This window comes from Zalophus californianus, chromosome 10 (genome assembly GCF_009762305.2).
Source record: "Zalophus californianus isolate mZalCal1 chromosome 10, mZalCal1.pri.v2, whole genome shotgun sequence".
In the NCBI taxonomy this organism is placed as follows: Eukaryota; Metazoa; Chordata; class Mammalia; order Carnivora; family Otariidae; genus Zalophus; species Zalophus californianus.
The window spans coordinates 9,569,309-9,592,869 of NC_045604.1; the positions used below are offsets into that span (position 1 = coordinate 9,569,309).

General features: G+C 48.7%; 1 protein-coding gene across 2 annotated transcripts; it reads left to right on the forward strand.

Moving 5' to 3' along the window:
* Positions 1-298: 298 nt before the first annotated feature.
* Positions 299-18,611, forward strand: MGST3 (microsomal glutathione S-transferase 3). 2 transcript variants are annotated; one of them, XM_027613612.1, is made up of 6 exons: positions 299-451; positions 12,708-12,830; positions 14,886-14,959; positions 15,523-15,580; positions 17,618-17,690; positions 18,362-18,611. In XM_027613612.1, the coding sequence occupies exons 2-6, from the start codon at positions 12,714-12,716 to the stop codon at positions 18,496-18,498; spliced, it is 459 nt and encodes a 152-aa protein (XP_027469413.1). In that variant the 5' UTR covers positions 299-451; positions 12,708-12,713; the 3' UTR covers positions 18,499-18,611. The 2 variants fall into 2 exon arrangements, with proteins under 2 accessions (XP_027469413.1, XP_027469414.1); XM_027613613.1 differs by lacking the exon at positions 299-451 and adding an exon at positions 1,176-1,198.
* Positions 18,612-23,561: the final 4,950 nt, after the last annotated feature.

Genomic DNA, 23,561 nt, shown 5'->3' on the forward strand with positions numbered 1-23,561 from the left:
CTTCCGCGTACTCGCCGTGCAAGCCGCGCACGCGCCTAGAAGCAAGCTACGGTGGCCCTCCTTAGGACAAATTATTGTCGTGCTAATGTTCTGCAAATCCAATCCGAAAAGTGTGAACTGACTGAGATAATTTAGGAAGGCGGCCACGGAGGCATTTACGGAAGGGGACTTATACATGCACTTGGGAGTAGGAGGGGTAAAGGGTGGACACCAGCCGTGAGGAGGAAGAAAATTCAGTCTCCGCCGCCTAACCACCAGGGACTGGGAGCGGACGCTCAGGAGGCGCGCCCCGGCGGCAGAGGGCCCGGCCGTGGGGGCGTGGTCTCGCGCTGCCACGGGCGGGGGCGGGCCCTGATCCGGGCCACGCCCCGCCCTGCCAGTGGCCAAGGGCGCGGCACCCTCACTTCGCCGCAAAGCTGTGGTCTGCACCAGCCGAACGGAGGTGATCCAGGTGAGTCCCCGCACCTACGGACAGTGCGGAGCTCCGGCTCTCGGGGCACTTCTGCTCCAGCGCTAGGCATCGCCCCTACCTCTGCCATCCCGGGCTGAATAGGGAGGCGCTCCGTTTCCCCTTTTTGGTCTGTACACTTCTACCTTTCCATCCCCTTTGCCCTCCACCTGCCCTGCATCCTACCCCTGATGGAGTGGGTTTGGGGCGTTGAAATGGGGCCCACCTCGCTGTCTGTAACTCAGGGAGATTCTCAAGGTCAACCCTTCAGTGCCTTCCTTTTCTCTCCTCCTCTCCCCGGGCTGTGCAGACCCGGCGCTCCTCGTTTCTGCGTCCCGGAGTCCACCCGACCTTGCCAAGTGCAGCGCTGGTGCAGAAGATGGGCGGGCGGGACGCTGCAGGGGCAGTGGGCAGTGCAGGCCCGATCGGTGACAAGTGCCCTGGGAGCCCTGCGCCTGCTGCGGATGTGGATGTGTTGCTAGGAACCGTCCGGGAGAACCTCCCAGGGAATTGTGTTTGTTTTCCTGCTGCCTCATAAAAACGTTTGTCGGTTTGTACTGGAACCCTTACGTGGGTCATTTCCTACCTCTGCCCGAGAGCAGGAGACTCCGCAGGGGAGGAAGACTCTCCGTGTACGGTTCTGCTTTGGATTTCAGAGAATTTTCCTTCTTATCTGTGTCACTGCAGCGAGCCCCAGGGCCACTGCGGTGGGGCAGCTGCAGGGCGGTGGAAGGGGCAGGAGACTCATTGGTGAGTCATTCTCCTAAGTTGTGGCTTCTGCTGTTACTTTCCTTTCCGACCAGGAGTTTACGAGCTACTTTGTAGCCTAAGGGACAAGTGAGTGTGGAACAGGAGGTAAAGAAAAAGCTGAGACAAGAGGGTGTGTGTAGGAAAGGAGAGACAGTTGGGGCTGTAATCTCTCAGCTGGAGAAAGGGAGTCCTAGAGGAAAGGACACTACTGCTGTGCAGACCAATGACTCTCTGCAGGTGCTGTGGACCTAGGCGTGGTCCTGTGGATTGCTGCAGATTTGAGATTCCTCTCTGCCTGGGAGCTGCAGCAAGGGCTTCTCTTGGGAAATCTGTAGATCACCGAGAGCCTGCAGTTTTGGGGAAGCACCCAAGGTTATCGGTCAGAGTTACAAGTCTATGTTTTAGTTCAATGAATTCAGTAATAAGAGCATAGTATCCTGGTCAGGGGATCAAGAATGTTTATTCTCACAGGAGTTAAATTTAACCAAGTTAAATAAAACTAACCTCTAAAATCCAAAGAAATCCTTTTACCCCTGGGAAGACGTTCTCTTAAGCTTCCGTCCTGACACAATGTTACAGAAATAGAAAACTTTCTCAAGCAATTTTTTTTTCCTGAACTGATGTTACTATATATAAAACAGATACACTAGAAAGATCACTGTAGCCAGCTATAGAAAGTGTACACCAGGGTTTTCTTAGATTAAGGAACAAAACTGGAGAAGGGCAGTCTTCCCCTTATTTAGACTTCCTCCTGTTGGCTGAGAGTCCTGAAGAGACAGTCATGGAAGGAAATTTCCTAACCTGGAGGACAGCAGAGGGAGTGAACAAGAAAGAAGGGCTTTACCCTATTATCCAGAGACATGCTGAAAAGCCCCTGGAGCAATCTGGAATGAAGTGGATGACAAATCAGGCTGTCAAAATGCAATTTAGTGCCTACTGCAGTTAGCTTATTTAAACCTATTGTTCCCTGTTTAATATTTAAATATTCTGAATCTATATTCAGAATACAGTTGCCAACCACAGTTGACCATGAACCATTTCGTATTTTTAAGCAATGTTTGTTTAAAAGATTCTACATAATGCTACAGTTTATGCAGCTGAATTAATTAATACTACTTGTGAGTATACCATCCTCCTAAAAAAGGGTTCAGCAGTTATCAGCTAGGATACTACTATGTACATGAGAATTCCTGTTTCCCTCACTCTCTCTTACAGTGTTTACCTATACCTACCTATCTTTGTGATGAGAAAAACATCAATGAGGAGATAAGAAAATTGCATTACCTTCCAAATAACATTTGGAAATCCTTTAAGGATTTCATTGTTTGAGATTGTAAGTCCCCCTTATTGACCCTCTGAGTTCTTGCCAGAGTTGACCTGTTCATTAACTGGAACTCGGGTTCTAATACTTCGGTGTCTTAGTTCACTCTTTTTTTTTTTTTTTTTTAAATAAGTGGTATTTTATTTCTCCAGCCAAAGCAACCTAAATGATTTTGGCTCAGCTTCATCCTAAGCACAAAGAGTTAGACCCCCCGTTTCAGGCAGCCCTGGTGGTTCTTTCATCCAGAATGTCTGATACCCTGGTGAGGATTCAGCAGCTGCTAAGAATTAAATACAGTCTGCCCACATTTCTTGTGATGGAAAATCCAAGTGGTGTCACTGTGACTCATTTGAGATTTTTGTTTTCCTCTTGTGGAAGTCAGGGCTTAGTTTCCCCATGACTTTCAGTTCCTGGGTAATGCCAGTTAAGGCACAGGTTATGTGGAAATCATGATATGAAAAATGCCAATTTCTGTGTTGCTTTGCTCCTTGCAAGCCCATACACCTGAAAGATTGGAGGAAGTTTTTCCTTCCTGGAATCTCTCCTCTTGTCATACTGCAGTGCTGACACTCGTTAAAAGAAATTTAAAAATAAGTTAACTTTTTGGACCTTTTCCAAGTTTTTTTTTCTTTCTTCCAATTAGAAAGTTCTCAGGCTTTAATCAGTCACAGACTTGGAGTTAATTATTAGCTCTCTATTCCTATTAATATATTTTATGCTCAGGAGAGAGTTTGAGGAGATAGCAAAATTCCGAAAGAGGTCAGATGTGGTCAGACTTGCTCTCCAATCTCATTCAGAGGCAGTAGAGGCAAGGGTGGAAAGCATAGACTCTGGAGCCAGGCTGTCTGGCTGTGTGTGAGTCCAGGCTTCCTCTGTGATGGCTGCGTGACCTTGGGCAGATTACTTAACCTCTCGGATGCTCCGTTTCCTCATCTGCAAAAGAGAAGTAATAAGATACCATAGGGATGCTGTGAGCAGTTAATACTAGTGAGCTACTTAGAACAGTGGTAATAATTGATTTCTCCTACCATTCTGGTCTGTATCACTGCACATACCCTTCTAGTCTCTACCCTTCAGACACACTGGTGTCCTCTCTCTTCCTTACACAAGCAAAGCCCTTTCCTGGCTCCCATGTCCTCGCTGTTTTCTCTCCCTGTGTGTCTCTCCCACATCACTTGATGTCCTTTAGAGCCCTTCTCTCAGCCGGCTACAGTCCTGTTTCATGGTCCTCCTGTGTCATCTCCCTCTACGTCCCTGTGTGTTCTGGAGGGTCAGGACCTTGGCTCTCAGTCTGGATCGCCATCGGAGCCCTGTGCACCTCGCCGCCTCGCGTGGTGCCTGGCGTGGAGCGGGGGATACATCAGGGAGGGAACCATTCCCCAAGGCAATACTGAGGAAGATAGTAGGTGTGGACTTAAGGCAAGCACTCCATTTAGGTAAAATGGTTTGTCCTGCAGTGGTTGTATCAGATCAGCTCCATTTAATGAATTGTTATTTGATTTTTATTTTCTCCTGCGTCCCATGGCTTCTCCTGCATTCTTTCTCTGCCCTCTGAGGTGGGTGTCTTCAGACCATGGGCACTGTCCTGCGGCCTGTCGCTGGGATCACATCCCTTGGGACCTCTGGCCCAGCATGGCCCCGGCCTCCTAGGTGAGGTGCCAACACACCTCTTACCCCATAGAGCCTTTTGTGTCAAGAATCTGGGAAGGTTTGTCATCACACCAGCAGGGGAACGTAGGATTTGTTCTGTCTTGTTACAGTCTACCCTTCCTAGATTCTTGAGGAGCTGAATTATCAGTATTTTCCAGGGGACACTCAGTTCCATTCAGGTAGAACTATTCCCATGAACCTGGGCATCATGCTGGTCCCATCCTCTCCTGCTCCCAGCGGGGCATGCAGTTAGGTATTAATTGTTTTCAGCACTGACAGATCACCAAAGTGTTGGAATTAAAACAACATGGGAAACTTGATTTTTTTTTTTTTTGAGAGAGCACAAGCGGGAAGGCAGAGGGAGAGGGAGAAAGAATCTATAAAGCTGAATACGTTTGGATTATATCACATTTATCTCTTAAAGGGACAGATCCCCTACCCTTCTAACCGTTAGCTTCTACTTTCCAAGTGTTCTGCCGGGAACATTGATGAGGAATCAAAGAATGTGAGGTCCTGGGATGTACCAGTCACTGACCTACCTCTGCTGTTTGCCTCCCTGAGTTAATGATCAAGTGCTAGATAAATAATGGTATGCCTATTCAGCTAACTTTTCACTTTTAGACCTTGGAGAAGTATCTACCAAATGTGCAACACATTGGTGGGGAGAAGTCATTTTTCCTCACCTGGGTTATTACTCCTTCTCTTAAATACCCACGTACTTTTAAAAAAATCTAGCTGTCATGTGAAACTTTGACACTCAGACAGATCTCATAATCTGTTTCATGTGGAAGTGGCCAGAATGGGGGCGGCTGGGTGGCTCAGTCGGTTAAGCATCTGCTTTCAGCTCAGGTCATGATCCCGGGGTCCCAGGATGGAGCCCCACGTCAGGTTCCCTGCTCAGCAGGGCATCTGCTTCTCCCTCTCCCTTGCCTCTCCCCAACTTGCGCGTGCTCACACACACACTCTCTCTCTCTCTCTCAAATAAATAAAATATTTAAAAAGAAAAAGAAGAAGAAGTGGCCAGAACTGGCATTTTGAAAATGTAGGATGGACACAAAGAAATCCTGTGATTCTTTTTTCTCTCCCATCACGGAAACAGGGAATTACTTTTGTGCGGCTTCCCTCCGAGTTCTTAAATTTCTCCTCTGAGCTCTAGATGGGTTCATGAGGGTCACTGCCCTCCCTGAGATGATTGTGAGGACCGTTCATTTGTAGAAGCAGCTAGAGGTAAAGTGAGGCTGGGCAGCTGCCCTGGGGTGCCATAAGCAGATCTAAGTAGACACCCGACACAACTCCAGGGTTTTCTGAACCACCTTCCATGTTGGGGACTCAGAAGTCCACTTGGGACGATCAGACCAGCCCCTTAAGTGACCATCCTTGTGTCAGTCTCATGAAAATGGTGGGTTTTGCCACATAAAATGAGGAACCATGTATAAAGAAGGTCAGATGAATAGCACAGGGAGCCAGATAAGAATTTTAACGAAACCTCAGGGAATGGCTCCGACTCAGTCTCTGAGTGCTTTATCATTGTTCCATTCCTGGGTGTGTAAAAAAGGACACTGCTAAGAAATGGCGGGACAGTTTGAGGAGAACAATCTTGCAGAAGGAAGTAGGGGGTGACCACTGTCCAGCTTGGCTTTTATCTGCTTGTTTGAGGGCAGAGAGAGATGGAAGGTGAAAATCCTTTCTCCCTTAAAAAATCCAGTTGTTTTCATTTAGTAAAAGATAAGTTGATGTAACTTCATGGCTCAGAAATAATTGGAGGCAAGTGCTCAAATCTATAATCCTGCCTTTTACTCCATTTGAGCAATGTTGATTGTGCTCTGGGGAGTTACTGTTGGCAGCTGAGAGAGACTTGAGTAAATAGTGAAGGAGAGCTTCACCCCAGGAGTATTCTGATGTACGTGGCTCAGGAAGTGTACTGGGTAATCCTTGGAACTGAAGGAACCCCTGCGCCAGTGAGATAGGGCAAGTGGTGGCAAGAAGTAAAAGGCATTCACAGTGGAAAATAAGTCAAACTGTCTTCCACAGATGACAGGATCCTGTATGTACAGCATGCCAAAGATTATGGATCCAGCTCTCCCTTCTCCTGGGCTCTGGGGCCCCGGCTCTGTCCCCCTGCTTTGCTCCTGTGGTAGAAGCCCAGGGTGCAGCTCATGTCGGAGCTGGAGTTTTGCAAAAGCCTTTCTCCTCATCGCTCCCTGCGCTGGCGGAAGAAGTAGTCTAACTCCTGGGTGACGGGGCAAACTCTGCAGGGTGGTGTAGCAGTGAAGAGCTAGACCTAGGGGTCCGTCGGCTTGTGTTCAGACCCCAGCTCTGCGCTCCCTAGCGGTGGGGCCTTAGACAAGTCGCTGAACTCCTTTTGCCTGTTTTCTCATCTGTCAAATGGGGATGATAATACTAACTGCCACATAGGATCGCTGTGGGGATTGTTAATTGATATAAACTCTACTGTGGGCCTGACAGGGGAGAAGCAGTGGTCTTATAGGAGGTGTTCAGGGTGTAGTGGTGATAGTATTTCCCATTTTGCTGTTTCTGCCATGTAGGCTGAAAAACTCCATGAGGAGTTAGTTTGGTATGGAGCCTGCTTTAAGAGTCGCTGTCTCTCGAAGGAAGGAAGGAAAAGGGAGGAAAGAGGGAGGGAGGGAGGGAGGAAGGGTGATTCCCAGGCCCCATTAAGCCCTACAGGATCAGAAACTCTGAGGGATGGGGTGTGTTTTAACAAACACGTCAGGTGACGTTAATGCTAAAGTTTGAGAACCACCGACCTGGAACATGGGACAGCACCATATTGTGTTTCTGTCTTCATGGAAGTTACTATAGAAAATGTAAGCAGGAGACATACCGATATCTCTGTCCCCAACACATTTGGAGATGTATACTATTTTCATCAACTGGTGTTCAAGCGCATGTTAGAATAGCTAACCCATCAGCGTGGAACAAATGTGCACACATTCAAAGGCAAGCCTGCAGCCCACGTGGGTCAGTGAGGAGTGCAGGCATCATGGAGGAAGGGGTAGCCCTGGCCCATACTGGCAGGATTGGACCGCGGGAACAATTGTAGGAGGTAGAGCTGCCTGAGATGTCCTGCCTCACAGCCCACTTGTTTCTTAACCCTCAGCATGGGGGCTTCCACCTTCTCCCACTCCCTTAAAACCCAGCTGCCAAAGGGTGCCCCTCACCAAAGCGAAGAGTATATTCTTGGTCTGTTCATGCATCTTGGCAGAGGTGTCCACTGGTTCCTCTTTGGAGCTCTGTCTTCCTTACGTTTGGGGTCTGTACTGATCCTGCTTCCTTTGTACCTTGAAAGCTCTTTCCATGTGTGAGAGTTGAGTCCGCCCAGAGGGCCGTCTTGGTTAACGGTGGTGCTCGCTCGGCCATACACCTTTCCCTTTGGGAAGTGACGCTTCCTCTACTAAGACACAACAGTCTCGCACCTTTTCCTCCTCTCTGCCCCTCTTCTTAGTCCCCTGGGGGGAGAAGCAGCCAGTATTGACTGTTACCTGGCTGGTAAAGCCCCTCTCGTGATCTGGATCTGTGCTCCCTAACCCTGTCTCCCAGTGCTCCCACCGCCCGCGGGGGCCCGGCCCCACCGGCCGCCTTTCTGTCCCGCGAGTGTGCCAGGCTTGTCCTCACCTAGGGCCTTTGCACTTGCCGTGCAAGTACTCTTTTTGTGCAGGCACTCACTTTGCCGTGCAAAGTACTCTGACCTGAATAGTCTCTGCCCCAGAATGTTGTCTGGCTGTTTCTTCCTCATTCTTGTGTCAGTGTAAATGTCGCCGCGGCAAGGTCTTCCTGGTCTTGAGACATAAGTGACATATGACACTGTGTGAGTTTAGATGTATCATGTATTTTTTTTAAGATTTTATTTATTTATTTGACAGCGAGAGAGGGAACACAAGCAGGGGGAGGGGGAGTGGGAGAGGGAGAAGCAGGCTTCCCGCGGAGCAGGGCGCCCGATGCGGGGCTCGATCCCAGGACCCTGGGATCATGACCTGAGCCGAAGGCAGACGCTTAACGACTGAGCCACCCAGGTGCCCCAATTTTTGAAATGTTTTTAACCTAACATGCTGTATGTGAAGCCCTTTTCAACATCTTTAATTGTGTGCACACCACTTTTAATGGTTATACAATATTCTATTTTATGGGTGCACTATTTATGTAATTAGTCCTCTCTGCTTGGCCACTGTGCCGTTTCTGTTGTTGCTGTTATAAATGGTGCTCAAGTGAATGTCTTTTGAGCCAAATCTGAGTTTCTGGTTATTACCTCCAGCTAGCTGCCCAGTGGAATTAATAAATCAAAAGGTATGAACGATGTAAAGAATATTACCGTTGTGGGGCTCTTCTCCAGATGGTTCTGTTTTACACTTTCCCACCGCTGTGTAATAGCGCAAACTAGGTACTTTTAAATAGGTACCTAAAAGCATTTCTATTTATACAAATTATAACTGCTCATGTACACAGCTGGAGTGTGACCAGCCTCGAAAACAGTGTGACGATTAACAAACACCAATATACAGCGAGGCGGGTTGCAGAGGACTCTAGAGGTGCTTTGGAAGTTGAGCTCCAAAGGAGCTGTTAGACCACATGCCGTGTGTCTGGCACCATGTCAAAGACCAAGGTCTAGGGCCAGAGCTACCACCCCCAAGACCACCTTATCTTCTTGGGTCGATAGAAGGGCTGCTGGTAACAGAGAGCAGGTATATAATCAACAAAATGTGGTGTGCAGCCCAATGAGGGCTCTTGCCAGAGGTGAGGAAGCTATCTGCCGGCTCCAGGGTTTGGCCTCTGTCAGCTGCGCTGCCGCCCCTTAACCAGTGCACACACCTGCACCCGAACCCACCAAGGCCGATCTTTAAGGGGTGGGAGCTTCCCTCTCTTTGCCCTGGATTCCTCAGGACTCAGCAAATGGTAACAGGTTTTTTTTTTTTTTTTTTTGGATCGCTGACTGAATTAAGCTGATTCTCTCCTGAAAAGACAAACCTTAAACCGTTTCCCTGTCCCTATTGGATTTATGTTTTCAACAGCTGTGGTGACAGAGCTTTTTTTCTGTGTTCTGACCTCCTCTTCCTCTGCTTCAGAGGTTTCAGTAGACACTTTTGAGGGGAACAAAAGGGAACTTAAATCCCTCAGGCACCTACTTTATGCCGGGCATGGTGCCAGGTGACAAGCATTATGTTGGTTGGAGGTGTCATTCCCAAAAGCCGCCTGGAGTGACCGCTTGCTTCGTTGATTCCACAGGCATCTGTAGGCAAGCCCTGTGCTTGGCACGGAGGATGCCGAACGTGGTCACCCCCTTAAGAACTTAGCAGCTGCTGCCGCTGGCTGCCGTCTCTGGTTTAGCATGGATCACACCAGCTGGGCAGCGCCGAGTGCTGTGGTGTTGGAAGCAGGACTCCTCACACGGGAGTGTGACGGGGTCAAGGAGGGCTGTCCTCCCCATCCTGCAGGCAGCTTCCTAGGCTTTGTTCTAGTGCCTTTGCAGGTGTGTCCAGGGCTCCTGCAGGGAGAGGCTCAGGGAGGTAGGCACTCCCCCACCCCCGCCCCATCTGAGTACACTTGCTGTCCCACGGGTAGCTATTCGGTCTTTTGCAAACCACCCACTCTAGCACTGGACTCTGGGTCGCCCTTACTGTATATTCTCTGCCCTTCAAAGGTACTTGTTGTTCCTGGCTCTGCTTGCCCGTACCCAGATTCCTTTTCCCTAATACCCATCACTGTTGCAAAGTGGGAGTGAGGGTAACTTTCACTAGAGTGTGAATGTCTAACAGGTTTAACCTCCCAGATCACATATACACTTTGGAAGAGGAGCTCAGTAGTAAATGTTAATTTCAGATTGTACATTTTTGAGCAGTCGCCTGAGTGTTCATTGCCTGCAACAGAAACATCTACTCAAGAGGTACTTCTCTGTCTAGCCACTTAGCTTCTCCTACCCCAAGTCCATACAAACCAGAAAAACCAAGGGCAGTGACTAAGCCATGAAATTTTGCCTGTGCCTGGGTATTTGGCGAAGAATTCTAAAACCTGCTCTGTCTTAGTTCTTTCCTCTACATGAGCCTCCATTTCCTTTGCTGTGAAGGGAAGCTAATGGGATTTTTGTGAGGGTGAAAAGTGAGCTGAAAAGTGAGCTGAAAAGTGCTACACAAACACAGGGTGACCCCGTGCTGCCAGGGAGCCTGGCGTCCGGTCCGGAGGCTGGGGTCTGGAAATGGGCTCTCACTCTAGGACTCTCCCGACTCGCAAACATTGACCTAAGCCAAGTGTGCTTAATTGATTGTCCTTAAACAGGTGGCATCTGACAGGGTGAGTGACAGGTTCATTTTTTTTTTAAGATTTTATTTATTTATTTGACCGAGAGAGATACAGCAAGAGAGGGAACACAAGCAGGGGGGGTGGGAGAGGGAGAAGCAGGCTTCCCACCGAGCAGGGAGCCCGATGTGGGGCTCGATCCCAGGACTCCGGGATCAAGACCTGAGCCGAAGGCAGTCACTTAACGACTGAGCCACCCAGGCGCCCCAGTGACAGGTTCATTTTAAGTGACCTGTCTGGCCAAAACGTTGTTGAGCTCCAAGGACATCAGATAGGTGGGAAGGCTCAGTCATTGCTATTTTCAAAGAGGTGTTCAGAATTCACCCTATATCTTTGTCTCAATAACTACTACCTCCCCGAACTGATTTTCTACATTTCAGGAAGCAACTAATTCTAAAAGGGAACGAGCACAGGGAGATTGGGGGGACGTGGGGGGCAGCCAGAGACTGCTTGCTGTCTGCAGCCATACCTGACGGTGGGGAGAGGGTGCCCAGGAGGCCATTGCTGTGCTGAGTCATGGCCACAGCCCTTTGCAGTGTGGCCCACCCCCCGGCCCGGGCGAGGGGGGCTGGGTGCCCCTGGGATGCAGCTCAGGGTGAAGAATGTAGAAGGAGAAACTGGGGAGAATTATTGTGGATCGTGAAGGGGTCGGGGGTAGACTTTAGGACTTCAGCCCTAAATGTCATTTTTGAGACCTAAGGGAAGCGTACTTTTAAAAAACTGAGCTGCTTCCTGGTGCCAAATTCCACACTGAGAAAGGTGCTGTGACCCCCAACATCAGCTCTCCATTTGGAATCTAAATGTGAATCCCAGCTCTGGTGCCTTCCATTTTGGACTCTGGGAACATGCCTTACCCTCTGGGTACTCTTTGGAAATAGGCATCTTCCGTCTTGCTGGGTTGTTGGTGCGGGGGACGAGAAACACTTTGGGGCAGGGGGGCCTCCTGGGCTTATAGGACAGATTGCAGTGAGCCAGTTAGCAGGGGTGGACATTTTAAACCAAGCACAACAGAGGCAGGGGCTACTGGCCCCTGGAAGCCTCGCACACGGCAGGCAGGCAGTAAGGATCTCGGGAAGCACCATGGCTATTCCTCCGTGTCCTGCCTGCCTCACCTGTCCGGTGACCAAATCTCAGAGCGGTTGGAGGGGCAGCCCTGACCTGCCTTGAGATGATGAGGGCTTCTTCCCACCTGCCAAGTTCTCTTCTCCTTGCTGGCCAGTCTGTTTCTTCTCTTTTCTTTCCTTCTGGGGCAGAACAGTAGCTAAAATAGCTGAAATTGCACAACACTGAAAAATGCCAAGATTCGCTTGTTCTCCATTTTATGATGAAATTTTTCAAATATACAGAAAGGCTGGAAGAATCACCTACTGACCATCCCTATAGCCACTACCTGGTTTCCATAATTAACATGTGGCTCTATTGGTTTGTATTGTCATTTCCTGATGCATTTCAAAATACGTTGCAGGCATCAGAACATGTCACAGGGCTAGTTTTGAAGTGAGAATTCGATGAGCATCCTGGCTCCCCCGAGCTGCCCAGACCCGGGTCTCTTAGCAATGTGATAGGCTCCAGAGCTGGGCTCTGCTTTCAGAGCGCTGGAACTGGGTCTCCTGCCTTCTCCTATCCCAGTATGTGCCCCAGGATCCTATGTGCCCCAGGATCAAAGGGAGTCCCAAGGTGCCTATCCTCAGTGTCGCCCCCTCCATGCCAACAGACACACACACACACAAAATAACTTGGAATCATTGTATACATACTGTTTCATATCCTGCTTCCCTCTCCCTCCCTCCCTCCTTCTCTCCTCGGTGTCTCTCTCTCTCACTCTCTAATTTAATATATCCTTTAGAATTTTGCCATGTTAACCTTTTTTTCGAAACTACCTCTCCAGCAATGCCTACCGCAGTGGTATAGAACTATACTATATATATATAACTATATATAGAACAAGAACTACATCTTGTAAACGTAATGTTCATCCATCGGAAAAGAACACATGATAGGATCACGCACTTTTCTGCATGTACGTTGCATACTTGAATAACGGTTCGATTCTCTTGTGTGATACACAGTAACATCTGCCCCTGCCTCTTCGGAACATCCTGTTTCCTCACACCTTTGTGATCCTGTAGGTAGACCTTTGCAGGGAGTGCAGCGCCGAGCTGCAGGCCTCCTACCATGGGTGCCTTCGGTGCTGGGTGGTACCCTGATGTCTCCGCCTTCTTCCCGCAGAGCAGCATGGCTGTCCTCTCTAAGGAATATGGTTTTGTGGTTCTCACCGGCGCTGCCAGCTTCATCATGGTAGCTCATCTAGCCATCAACGTTTCCAAGGCCCGAAAGAAGTACAAAGTGGAGGTGAGTGGGAACCTAGGTTTGTTGAGGCAAGTGGAAGGAGATGTGAGAAGCTAGAGGCCAGCACTGGCAGTCTGAGAACCACACCTACTCAAAATGCTGCCCCTTTCGGGCAGGAAATGGGGGGCCCTACTGGGAAGCAATCTCCATCTTGATTTCACTGGGTCTCTTCCGGAGAAAGACCAGCTGTGCTGGGACGAGAACAGCACGGCCTTTGGCAGGAGCTATGTGCCAGGAAGAGTGTTATTTTCTAACAAGGGGTAAACAAGCGGCACCACATCAAACCAAAAAGCTTCTGTGCACCAAAGGAAACTGCCAGCAAAATGAAAAGCGCCACCTACTGCATGGGAGGAAGTATTTGCAAACCATACATCTAATAAGGGGTTAATTTCCAAAATATATAATTCATACAACTCAATAGCAAAAAAAAAAAAAAAAAAACCCAATTAAAAACTGGGCAGAGGAGCTGACCAGCCATTTTTCGAAAGACTACATACAAATGGCCAACAGGCTCATGAAGAGGTGTTCACCATCACTCATCATCAGGGAAATGCAGATCAAAACCACAGTGAGATACCACCTCACACCTGGCGGGGAAGGGCTATGATCAAAAAAACAAGAAATAACCAAAGCTGGTGAGGATGGGGGGAAAAGGGAACCTATTGTTGGTGGGTATGTAAATTGGTGTGGCCACTCTGGAAAACAGTGGAGGGTCCTCAAAAAATTAAAAATAGAACTACTATATGATGCAGCAATTCCACTTCTGGGTATTTATCCAAAAAAAAAAAAAAAATGAAAACACTAACTCAGAAAGTATGTGCACCCCCATGTTCATCGCAGCACTATTTACAATAGCCAAGACGTGGAGGTAACCCGGGTGTCCATCAGTGGATGAGTGGATAAAGGAGATGTGCTATATATAGGATGGAATGCTACTCAGCCATAAAAAAGAACGAAATCTTGTCATTTGTGACAACATCGATGGACCTTGAGGGCATTATGCTAAGTGATATAGGTCAGACAGAGAAAGATAAATATCCTGTGACCTCACTTATATATGGAATCTAAAAAAACATAAAAGCTACAAGGTACAGCATGGCAGCTGTAATAATTCTATATTGTATATTTGAAAGTTGCTAAGAGAGCAAATCTTAAATGTTCTCATCAAAAGAAAAAAACTGCAACTATGGTAACAAGACTTATTGTGGTGATCATTTCACAACATATACATACATCAAATCATTACGTTACACACCTGAAACTAATATAATGTGTGTCGATTATACTTGGATTTTTAAAAATAAGTAATAAAATCAACTAAATAAAGAGAGTGAAATGGCAAGTCTTCCCTGGCGTGCCACTTTAAAAATGATGTCGTGAAGTGATTTTCTGTTTCCCAAGTAAAGAAGAAACGTGTGGTGCTGAGGTTAGCCTGGGCTTAGACGTTACACATAAGAAGGAGGTCTATTAAATGCTTCCTTTCGTTCCAACTGATCTAAAAGGGATAATTACTGAGGTTGTCCCTGGTGAGCAAATTTAAATGTCTCTTTCTGTTTAGCAACTTATAAATAGACTCTCTGACTAGAGCTTCTTTTCTTTTTAAGTTTTCATATTGATTTTTCTTTTTTTTTTTAATGGACACATCCATTAAAATTCTCACACACTCAATTTCTATTCTCCTATTAAGGAAAATCTTAGAAGGTTGTGGTATCTGATAGCTCTTGGGAAGGAGCTGTTTCCCTGTGGTGTCTTTGTGATGCATTGGGAACCCAGCAGTCATGGCACAATGTCAAGGGCACGGAGTCTGGCTCAAGCTGCCTCCCTCCCTTGTGCAACTGTGGCATGGACGTACATTCTCAGGACTGGATATTAACGGAAATACATTGAATCTGCTTCTGAGAGTTGAGACCTCACTGCGAGTATTTAAGCAGAAAGCGATCATCTGTCAAGGGTAAAGTAGAAGATGCTTGAGGATAGATTATCTTTAAGGTTGACTGTAACTCAACACTGAATGCTGCTCTTGACAACTTGATCCACAGCATCCTATTGTTTTCACAGTATCCTACCATGTACAGCACGGACCCTGAAAATGGGCACCTTTTCAACTGCATTCAGCGCGCCCACCAGAACACGTGAGTGTTGGCCATGAGGGCACTGGGATGTCTGCAGAGTGTGTGTTTTCTGCCCAGCACCTCGGTCTTTAGTACCCCGTTTGCTGAAGAGCAGCTGGGATGATGATCACGGGCACCTCCTTAAAAGGGTCGTAAAAAATATGTCTGTGGACAGGTTGAATATTCAGAGTTGTTAGAATAGTGGGGTTCTGGATAATCTTTTCAAAAATGTCTTTCAAGTTGCATTGGCCTTTGACAGCATTTGCAAGGTGCATCCTATCTAAGCTGAGATTGAATGTCCCAGCCCTGGGAAGGGAGCGGCTGTGAGCTCTGGAAGGAAATCTACTCGGATTCTCCACCACCTTCCTCGTCGGCACGTTAGAGCTGCGGACTTGTGCTCAGTGTGTTCTGAGTTACCTTTGATCCCATGCGGAGAAAAGAGGGTGGATCCTCGTGGTGGGGCTTCTCCCTGCTCCCGATATTTAGTTTTACTCTCAAGCGTCTAACTCAGCAAGTGAGAGCGTAAGCGGCACAGACACACATCAGTGGGGCACTGTTTTAAAAAAGGTCTCTGTCTATTCCAGGTTGGAAGTGTATCCTCCCTTCTTATTTTTCCTAGCTGTTGGAGGTGTTTACCATCCGGTAAGTTTTTCCAGGGGGTTTTCATCTGTTTGGGTTTTTTTTTTTTTTTTTTAAGATTTTATTAGAGAGAGTGTGTGCATAAGCGGCGGGGAGGGGCAAAGGGAGAGGGAGAAGGGAGAAGCAGGCTCTCTGCTGAACAAGGAGCCCGACATGGGACTTGATCCCAGCATCCTGAGATCATGACCTGAGCTGAAGGCAGACGCTTAACTGACTGAGCCACCCAGGCGCCCATCTGTTTGGATTTAGTTCACTGAGCTATTAGGGAGGAAAGCGGGAAATGGACATTTAACGAACATCTTCCATGTCCATTTAAAAGAATGTCATTCCGTTACCTGTTACAGAGTTCTTTAAAGTAGGCAGAACTTTCCCCATTTTTTCTAGATCAGGAGAAGTCTCTTGGATACTGTGTAACCATCCCAGGAGCAAATAGCGACATAACAAAGTGGAAGAATCAGAATTTGAACCCAGGTCTGTCTGATCCTAGAAGGTTCATGTCCATAATTTTCTCATTTGCCATAGTCAAACACTGACGGATTACCTGAGGTTACAACGGTGAACAAAACGGGCCAAGACACCTGGTTTACTCTTACTCGGGGCCACAGACTTTGAGCACATAAGTACATGCAGTACGTTAGCAGGTGATGCGTGCCACGGAGGAAGACACAGCAGGGCGGGTGGACCGTTGTGAGTTGGGGAGGTCAGGTGAGGACTGTGCCAATTGCTGAGGTGACAATGAGGCAAAAGTTAAAGAAGGTGGGGAGCAGGTGCCACAGATGGCCAGACGTCTTCGGACGAAGAGCGAGGGCAAGGCCGTGGGGGAGGAGCCCGTCTGGTCTGTCCAGCGAACAGTGAGAAGGGCAGCGTGGCTTCCGTGGGGGGCAGGAGGCCAGGGGCAGACCACAGGGCCGTGTGGGCCATGACGACCTCGTGGACCGGAGATGTGGTCTGCACTATACCTGACCTAAATAAAGCACGACTAGCCGGTCCCCCTAGTTACGCATCCCCTGCCGTCCACCCCCAGCCCCTCTCCTGTCCGTCTTCCCTAGAGGACCATTCCTTGTGCTGAGTTCTCTAAAATACCTCATGAACTACTCTGGGGACAGCCTAGGTTTGGTGGTAACCGTGCAACATGATGGCCAAGCACAGCCTGGCAGAAACCAGGTTGCAGGTAGTGACTTACGGGCCTGGGGTTTTTATTTTCAGTGGTTTCACACACCTGATCGTTAACCTTGCCCCAAATCAGCTAAACAAACAAAGTACAAACAAACTGAAGTACTAACCTTACCCCCCGTGACGCCACTGATGCATTGCAAAGGCACCTGGAGACGGTGGTGCCCGATGCTTCACATGCCCACACCCCCTCCCATTCTCTCCTGACTCCTCTTGACCAAACGGGTCACCTGGGATGGTGCTCACGTAAGACTCATCTTGCCTAACTTTTACTCTCTCTTCTCAAGGGTCATGGGAAGGGGAAGACATCCCCCTCCAAGACCGCATATTCTGGGGTGCCAGCATGACACGCTCTGCCCACTTTCTCTAGCGGAGCCCCTCAACCCAAGTGCGGGCCACCGCACCACCTGCTTTGAGCCCCTTCTGGGGGGTGGGGTGGGGGGTAGAGGGGAGCCTCACTAAGAGATGCAGTGACAGGCCCATTGAGACAGCCAGGCTTCTCCGCCAGTCCTGCCTTGGGGTCAGTTTCTCTTGGGGCCTACCCTGCGACCCTCTGGCCTGCATCTCCCTCTCCGTCTCTTGTGCGCCCGCACCTGAGTTCCCCGGGGCAAGCCAGGAGGTTTCTTCCAACCCCATCCACCTGGAAGGTCAGCCCTCACCTCCACCATCCACGAGCAGTTCACAGGAGAATCACACATCTGTGATCTTCCTGAGACAAATAACATACCTCTACCCTAACTTTGGTGGGGGGAGCATTTTACCATATCCACGAAAGTTTTGGTAAAACATTGTGTCATCAGCCCTAGATGTTACTGAAGATCTGCCTGTTTGTTGAACGCCAGTACTAACCTCACCCTTTTATTTTAGCGTATAGCTTCTGGCCTGGGCTTGGCCTGGATTGTTGGACGGGTTCTTTATGCTTATGGTTATTACACAGGAGGTGAGTACATCGTGACGTCTGCCCAGGAAACAAATTTAAAATCCCATGCCACTCTATCTTTCTTCTTAGCAGGGCTTTAAGAAAAGGGAAGTAACTTGATAGGTAAAAGGTCTGCTATCTTCCTTCTTTTTACTAACCTTTGAAAAGTAACAAAACTAAACTTCTACTGAGCATTTTCTATGTGTCAGTTGCTGCTCTAAGGTCCTGGGGTATGCTGTTTAACCTCATAGCAATTCTGTGATGTAGATAGTATGTCCTACTTTATCGATGGGAAAGTCAGGCTTTGCCGGGATTTAAACCCAGGCAGCCTGCCTCTGGAGCCCCTGCTCCTAATTCACCACTTTAGATGGTGTGCCCGAGAGAGAAGGGGGAGAAAGACTCTTTGGGCTGTACTTACCTCTTGAAAGCGGGGGAACACTCCCAAAGGTCCTGGAGCAAAATCGCTCTAATTATTAACCCCTAATTCTCCTAAGGTCCAAATAATACTGTCGTGGCGCATTTCTTGGCATGCGGTATCTAAATTATTGACAGCTTTAGGCCAAGCATTGGTTGACCTCTTCAGACCAGTCTGTGATGGGCGACCCCGGAGGCCTTGCTAGAACGGCTTGTGGATGTTGACAGCACTGTCCTTCTGGCACCTCTAGTCACCTCTGCTGTTTCTCCTGTTTCAGAGCCCAGCAAGCGGAGTCGGGGAGCCCTGGGCTCCATAGCCCTCATTGGCCTGATGGGCACAACGGTGTGCTCTGCCTTCCAGCATCTTGGTTGGGTTAAAACTGGCTTGGGCGGGGGGTCCAAATGCTGCCATTGAAGAATTACAGGGTGTTTAAAAACTCATTCATTTTGAGTGACTCACTTTTATTTTCAGTTATTTTTTTTTCTAAATATAATAAAAACTTATCTGGCATTAGCCTCATACCTAAACCTGACTCTGTTGCTGATTTCTTTTTTGAGTCTTTACCTAAAAGAAATAGCCTGTTCCTACTAGATGAGAGAGGTGACAGATACTGAGCCCCCTCCTCACCCTGCCAGAAGATATTTACTTAGGTGAAATTGGGGAAATGTCTGATTGTGGTAATATGTTCATAATCATGCCACAGCTGTGAAAAATTGGGGCCCAAGGAAGGAAAGTCTTCTAGCCTGAGTTGGGATATAAGATTATCTTATCACTTGATGTTAACACGTACGGTAACAACAAGGATTTTTTTTTTTTAATTTCTATTAAAGACTGCTTCGATTGGGGCACCTGGGTGGCTCAGTCGGTTAAGTGTCCGAGTCTTGATTTTGATCTCAGAGTCATGAGATTGAGCCCCACATAGGCCTCCGTGCTGGGCATGGAGCCTGCTTAAGATTCTCTCCCTTTCACACCTGTGCTGCTCAGTAAAGTACGGAGCCTGCTTAAGATTCTCTCCCTTTCACACCTGTGCTGCTCAGTAAAGTAGCCACGAGCTCACGTATGTCTGTCTACAATCAAATGAATAAAATGTAAGTAAAAATCAGTTCTGTAGTTGCTCTCATCACATTTCAAGCACTCACTAGCCCATGAGGGTTAGAGATGGGGTCTGCACCCGGGCCCGACTCTAAAATCCATGCTTTTCCCACTGTACTCCATCACTTAAGGCTGGAATGCTCTGCTCAGTGACTGGACACAGTCAGCCGTGGCCACATGACCACCTGGAGCCCAGCAGTATACACTCTACCATAGTCAGGAGACCTTTTCCCCAGCATGGAGCAAAAGAAGGAAAATGAGGACTGTTTCCATAAAGCTTTAACTTGTATTCTTTTTTATATTAAAATGTCCTTTGCAAAATGATGGTGATGATGAATGGTATTTTGGGTCCAGACTTGAAAAAAATTAAGACTTTACAATAGGCTAGGGTTATGGTTTTGTTTTTTTTGGTTTTTGTTTCTCGTGTTTATTTTTTCATAAGAAGTGCCCCTCAAATTAGAGAACTTGCTGTGGTTTCCCTTCTCGTCACACAGAGTATGGGCATCAGGGAAGCAGCACAGGGGTGGCCTGGGGACGATGTGACATTTTCACCTTTGTTGGAAGTCTTGACAGGATGCTTTTCGAAGTCACATGATCCATCTTTGTCATTCTGCTATTATAGAACAGGCTCAAATGAGGTTGTATAAGAAACCCCGACACGTGAAACAGTGCCGTGAGCCCCCCGCACACCCAGGGCTTGGCCGAATCCAGCGTGTAGATCTCTGCCGTAGAGAATAACTATGTCTTATGAGCTACTTTCTGTTGTCTCATGGAGAAAAAAAATTTTTGGTGTAAGTACTGCCGCTCACTGCTGCTCAGGCCATGTATGTTCCAAAGAGTCGGTTTATTTCTGTAGAGAAACATTCTGGGCTTTGCTGTAGATGGAAACTAGAGAACCACGCAGGTCTAATTACTCCACGTTGCACCGCAGAGGGCCCCCGCACCGCGGGGAGCTGTGTGCCCTTGGTCAGGTTTATTAGCCTCCCTAAGCCTCAGTTAACCCAGCTGTAAGTTGGGGTTAATGGTAACACTTACCATAGAAAGTTCTTGAGCTCAGTCGACAGCACACGCACTGTGCACCCCAGACCAAGGGCCCCTCCAGTTCCAGCACAAGGTGTGGGGTGCGCGGGCGCCACCTGCTGGTGGGAGGCAGCATCCAGGTGACCTACTACCCTCTTAGGGTCTAAGCAGCCCCCACCCCAGGGTTTGCCCCACTCCCCTCTTCATCCCTCCCAGCCCTTGCGTCCAAAGGTGGTCTCCTAACTCACTCGAAACTGAACAGTGTCTCGGGTCCCTCCCTCGAAAGCAGCCCTGTCCGACAGAACTTTCTGACACCGTGGAAAGACTGGACATCTGCATTGTCCAATATAGTACCCACTACCCATGTGCAGCATTAAGCACCTGACACGTGGCTAAAGCAAGTAAAAACCTGAATTTTTATTTCATTTTATTTTTTATTTTTTAAGATTTTATTTATTTGAGAGAGAGAGAATGAGAGACAGAGAGCATGAGAGGGAAGAGGGTCAGAGGGAGAAGCAGACCCCCCGCTGAGCAGGGAGCCCGATGTGGGACTCGATCCCGCGACTCCAGGATCATGACCCGAGCCGAAGGCAGTCACTTAACCAACTGAGCCACCCAGGCGCCCTTTTATTTCATTTTAAATGTAAGCAGCCACATGTGGCTAGCGGTTACTGAACTCACGCAGCACCCCGGTAAAGCCATGCGCGGTTCTCAACCAGTCTGCTGAGTTCAGCTTGGCAGGGACCTCAAGAATCTAGATGACCAGGCCACACCCCAGATCGGTTAAATTCATCTTAAATTTGAAGCTTTCTTTGGGCACTTATGTACGGCCAAAGTTGAGAACCATTGCTCTAAGAGCAGCATAAGATCCCCTGGGGGGGTCCTGTGAAAATGCAGATCCAGATCCTTAGGTCTGAGGGGGGACGGAGATTCTGGGGCTCTCACAAGCAGAGGCTGCTGGTCCCTGGGCCACCGTGAGTAGCAAGGCTAACCCAGCCCTCTGATCCATTCACTTATGCAAACAGTACTTCCCATGAGCCCAGCGGCCTGACGGTTCTGGCTCCGGGAGTTTACATTTCTGGAACTATATGAAACTTCAGGACGTGAGAGCCTCCGTTTTGAGAAAAGCTCCACTTTCATTCTAAAGCAAATGGCTAATGAACTCCTGAACTGGGCAAAAGGACCCTTGGACCTGGCGGGAAGTGGCCACTGTCTTAGAAGCAGCAGCTCGTATAGCCATCGGGAGACGGGCTTAGTTTGCAGTTACCCATTTTGAGAAAATCCTAGGAGAGGTACACACCCAAAAGTTAACCGTAGTTACCACTGGGAGAGAAGATTAGACGGAGAGGGAGAAAGAAGGGGGTCCTTCTGCGCAACTTTCAAAAAGTGAATCAAAATAACCATAGAGAAAAAAAACAAAGGCGAGTCTAAGAGAATTTTGCTAGAGGACCTAACTTCTTCCAAATCAGAGGAAGGCCTGACCTCCTGGTTAAGTTGGTGTTTCCTGAGTGTGTTTTGTACCTATTACTCTTCTGGTAAACGTGTGAAGGACCATAGCTGGTGGCCTCCTGGGACGCACTGTGGACGGCGTGGGCTGGGGCAACTGCAGAAAGCTGCCCCCAACCCGAATCCAGAAAGTTCCCTTCTAAGGCAGGAAGAGACGTGCAGATGTGATGAAGGAGCTAGAGCTGCGAGATGATTACGGGCACTCTGGTGGGCTCTAAATGCCGTCACACGAGTCCTTGTCAGGGGGCAGCAGAGGGACTGAAGCTGCTAAGCTGTTGGCCTTAGAGACAGAGGAAGGGACCGTGAGCCAGGGAATGCAAGGGTCGCTCAGCACGCAGGACGAGGTGAGGGAAAGGCTTCTGTCCTGCAGCCTCCGGAGGGAGTGGGGCCCTGCCAACCCCTGGGTTTCTGCCCAGTGAAACTCCCTTGGCCTTCAAGTCTCTAGGCTCATGGTCATGTGTCAGAGCAGTCCTAGGAGACTGGCACACAGCACTGAAGCTCCAGGACTGGGGGGAGGATAGCAGGAAGCACCAGAACTGAAGTCCCAGCCACCTGGCTTCTCCGATTCTGTTCCTTCTTCTGAACATCGGGGCTACTACCACGCCTTTGTAATTTAGCGGGAGCACGAAATGAGGATGTGGCAGTCGGCACACAGCGGGGATTCAAACACCGGCTCCCCTCCGCTGCTGTTTTCCCTTTAGAGGAACTGCCGAAGCCTGTCTTCTCCTACGTGCCCTCTGTGCAAATAAACACCCAAGAGGCTGATGCAGCCGTTATCCCTGAAACTATGGCGTTTACCCATCATAATACACCATTAGATGTGGGCCCTGTAGGGAGAACTATCCCCTACCCTTGACCACTAAATTAGCTACTGTGCTGTTCATGTGCCAACCTGACTGGGCTAAGGGATGCCCAGACGGCTGGTAAAACATGGTTTCCGGGTGTGCCTGTGAGGAGGTTTCCAGAAGTTATCAGCAGCTGGTGAACTGTGTGCAGCAGATGGCTCTCCCCCAGTGTGGGTGGGCATCACCCAATCCGTTCAGGGCCCAGACAGAACAAAAAGATGGAGAATAGGGGAGTTCGATCTCTGCTTGAGCTGGGACATCCATCTCCTCCTGCCCTCAGACACCAGCACTCCTGGCTCTCGGGCCTTGGGACTCGGGACTTAGACCCTCTGCCCCCTTGGTTTTCAGGCCTTCAGACTCAGACTGGATCACAATACCTGCTTTCCTTTTTGTTTTTTTTTAAGATTTTATTTATTTATTCATGAGAGGCAGAGGGAGAAGCAGGCTCCCCACAGAGCAGGGAGCCCGATGCGGGACTCAATCCCAGGACCCTGGGATCATGACCTGAGCCGAAGGCAGATGCTTAACCGACTGAGCCACCCAGGCGTCCCAATACCTGCTTTCTTGGGTCTCCAGCCTACAGATGGCAGAAGGGGAGGCCTTCTCAGCCTCCATGATCATGTGAGCTGATTCTTAGAATAAATCTTCCCTTATATCTACCTACCTGTTCCCTTATTCTATTCTATGGTACTGTGTCTCTGGACAACCCTGACTAATGCAGCTAACGGACATAACTATTTCCCTAAAAGGCAGAGAAAGGAGCAGGGTGAAGGCTGAGAAGTCGCCGTGGTCTGACAGCTCTGCAAAGACAGGCGCTGCGTGTCAGGATGGGGAAGGACACAAAGCCTACAAGTTCCCATGGGCCATAAGCATCCATGAGGCAATGAAAGCCCATCCCTGTGTCCCGAGCGCAAAGGACAAATCCCCGCCTTACACACTGAACTTCAGCCCTATTCTGTGGACTAGCATTCCCTGGAGATGGGCTTCATTTTAAAACATGAAGCTGAAAGGATT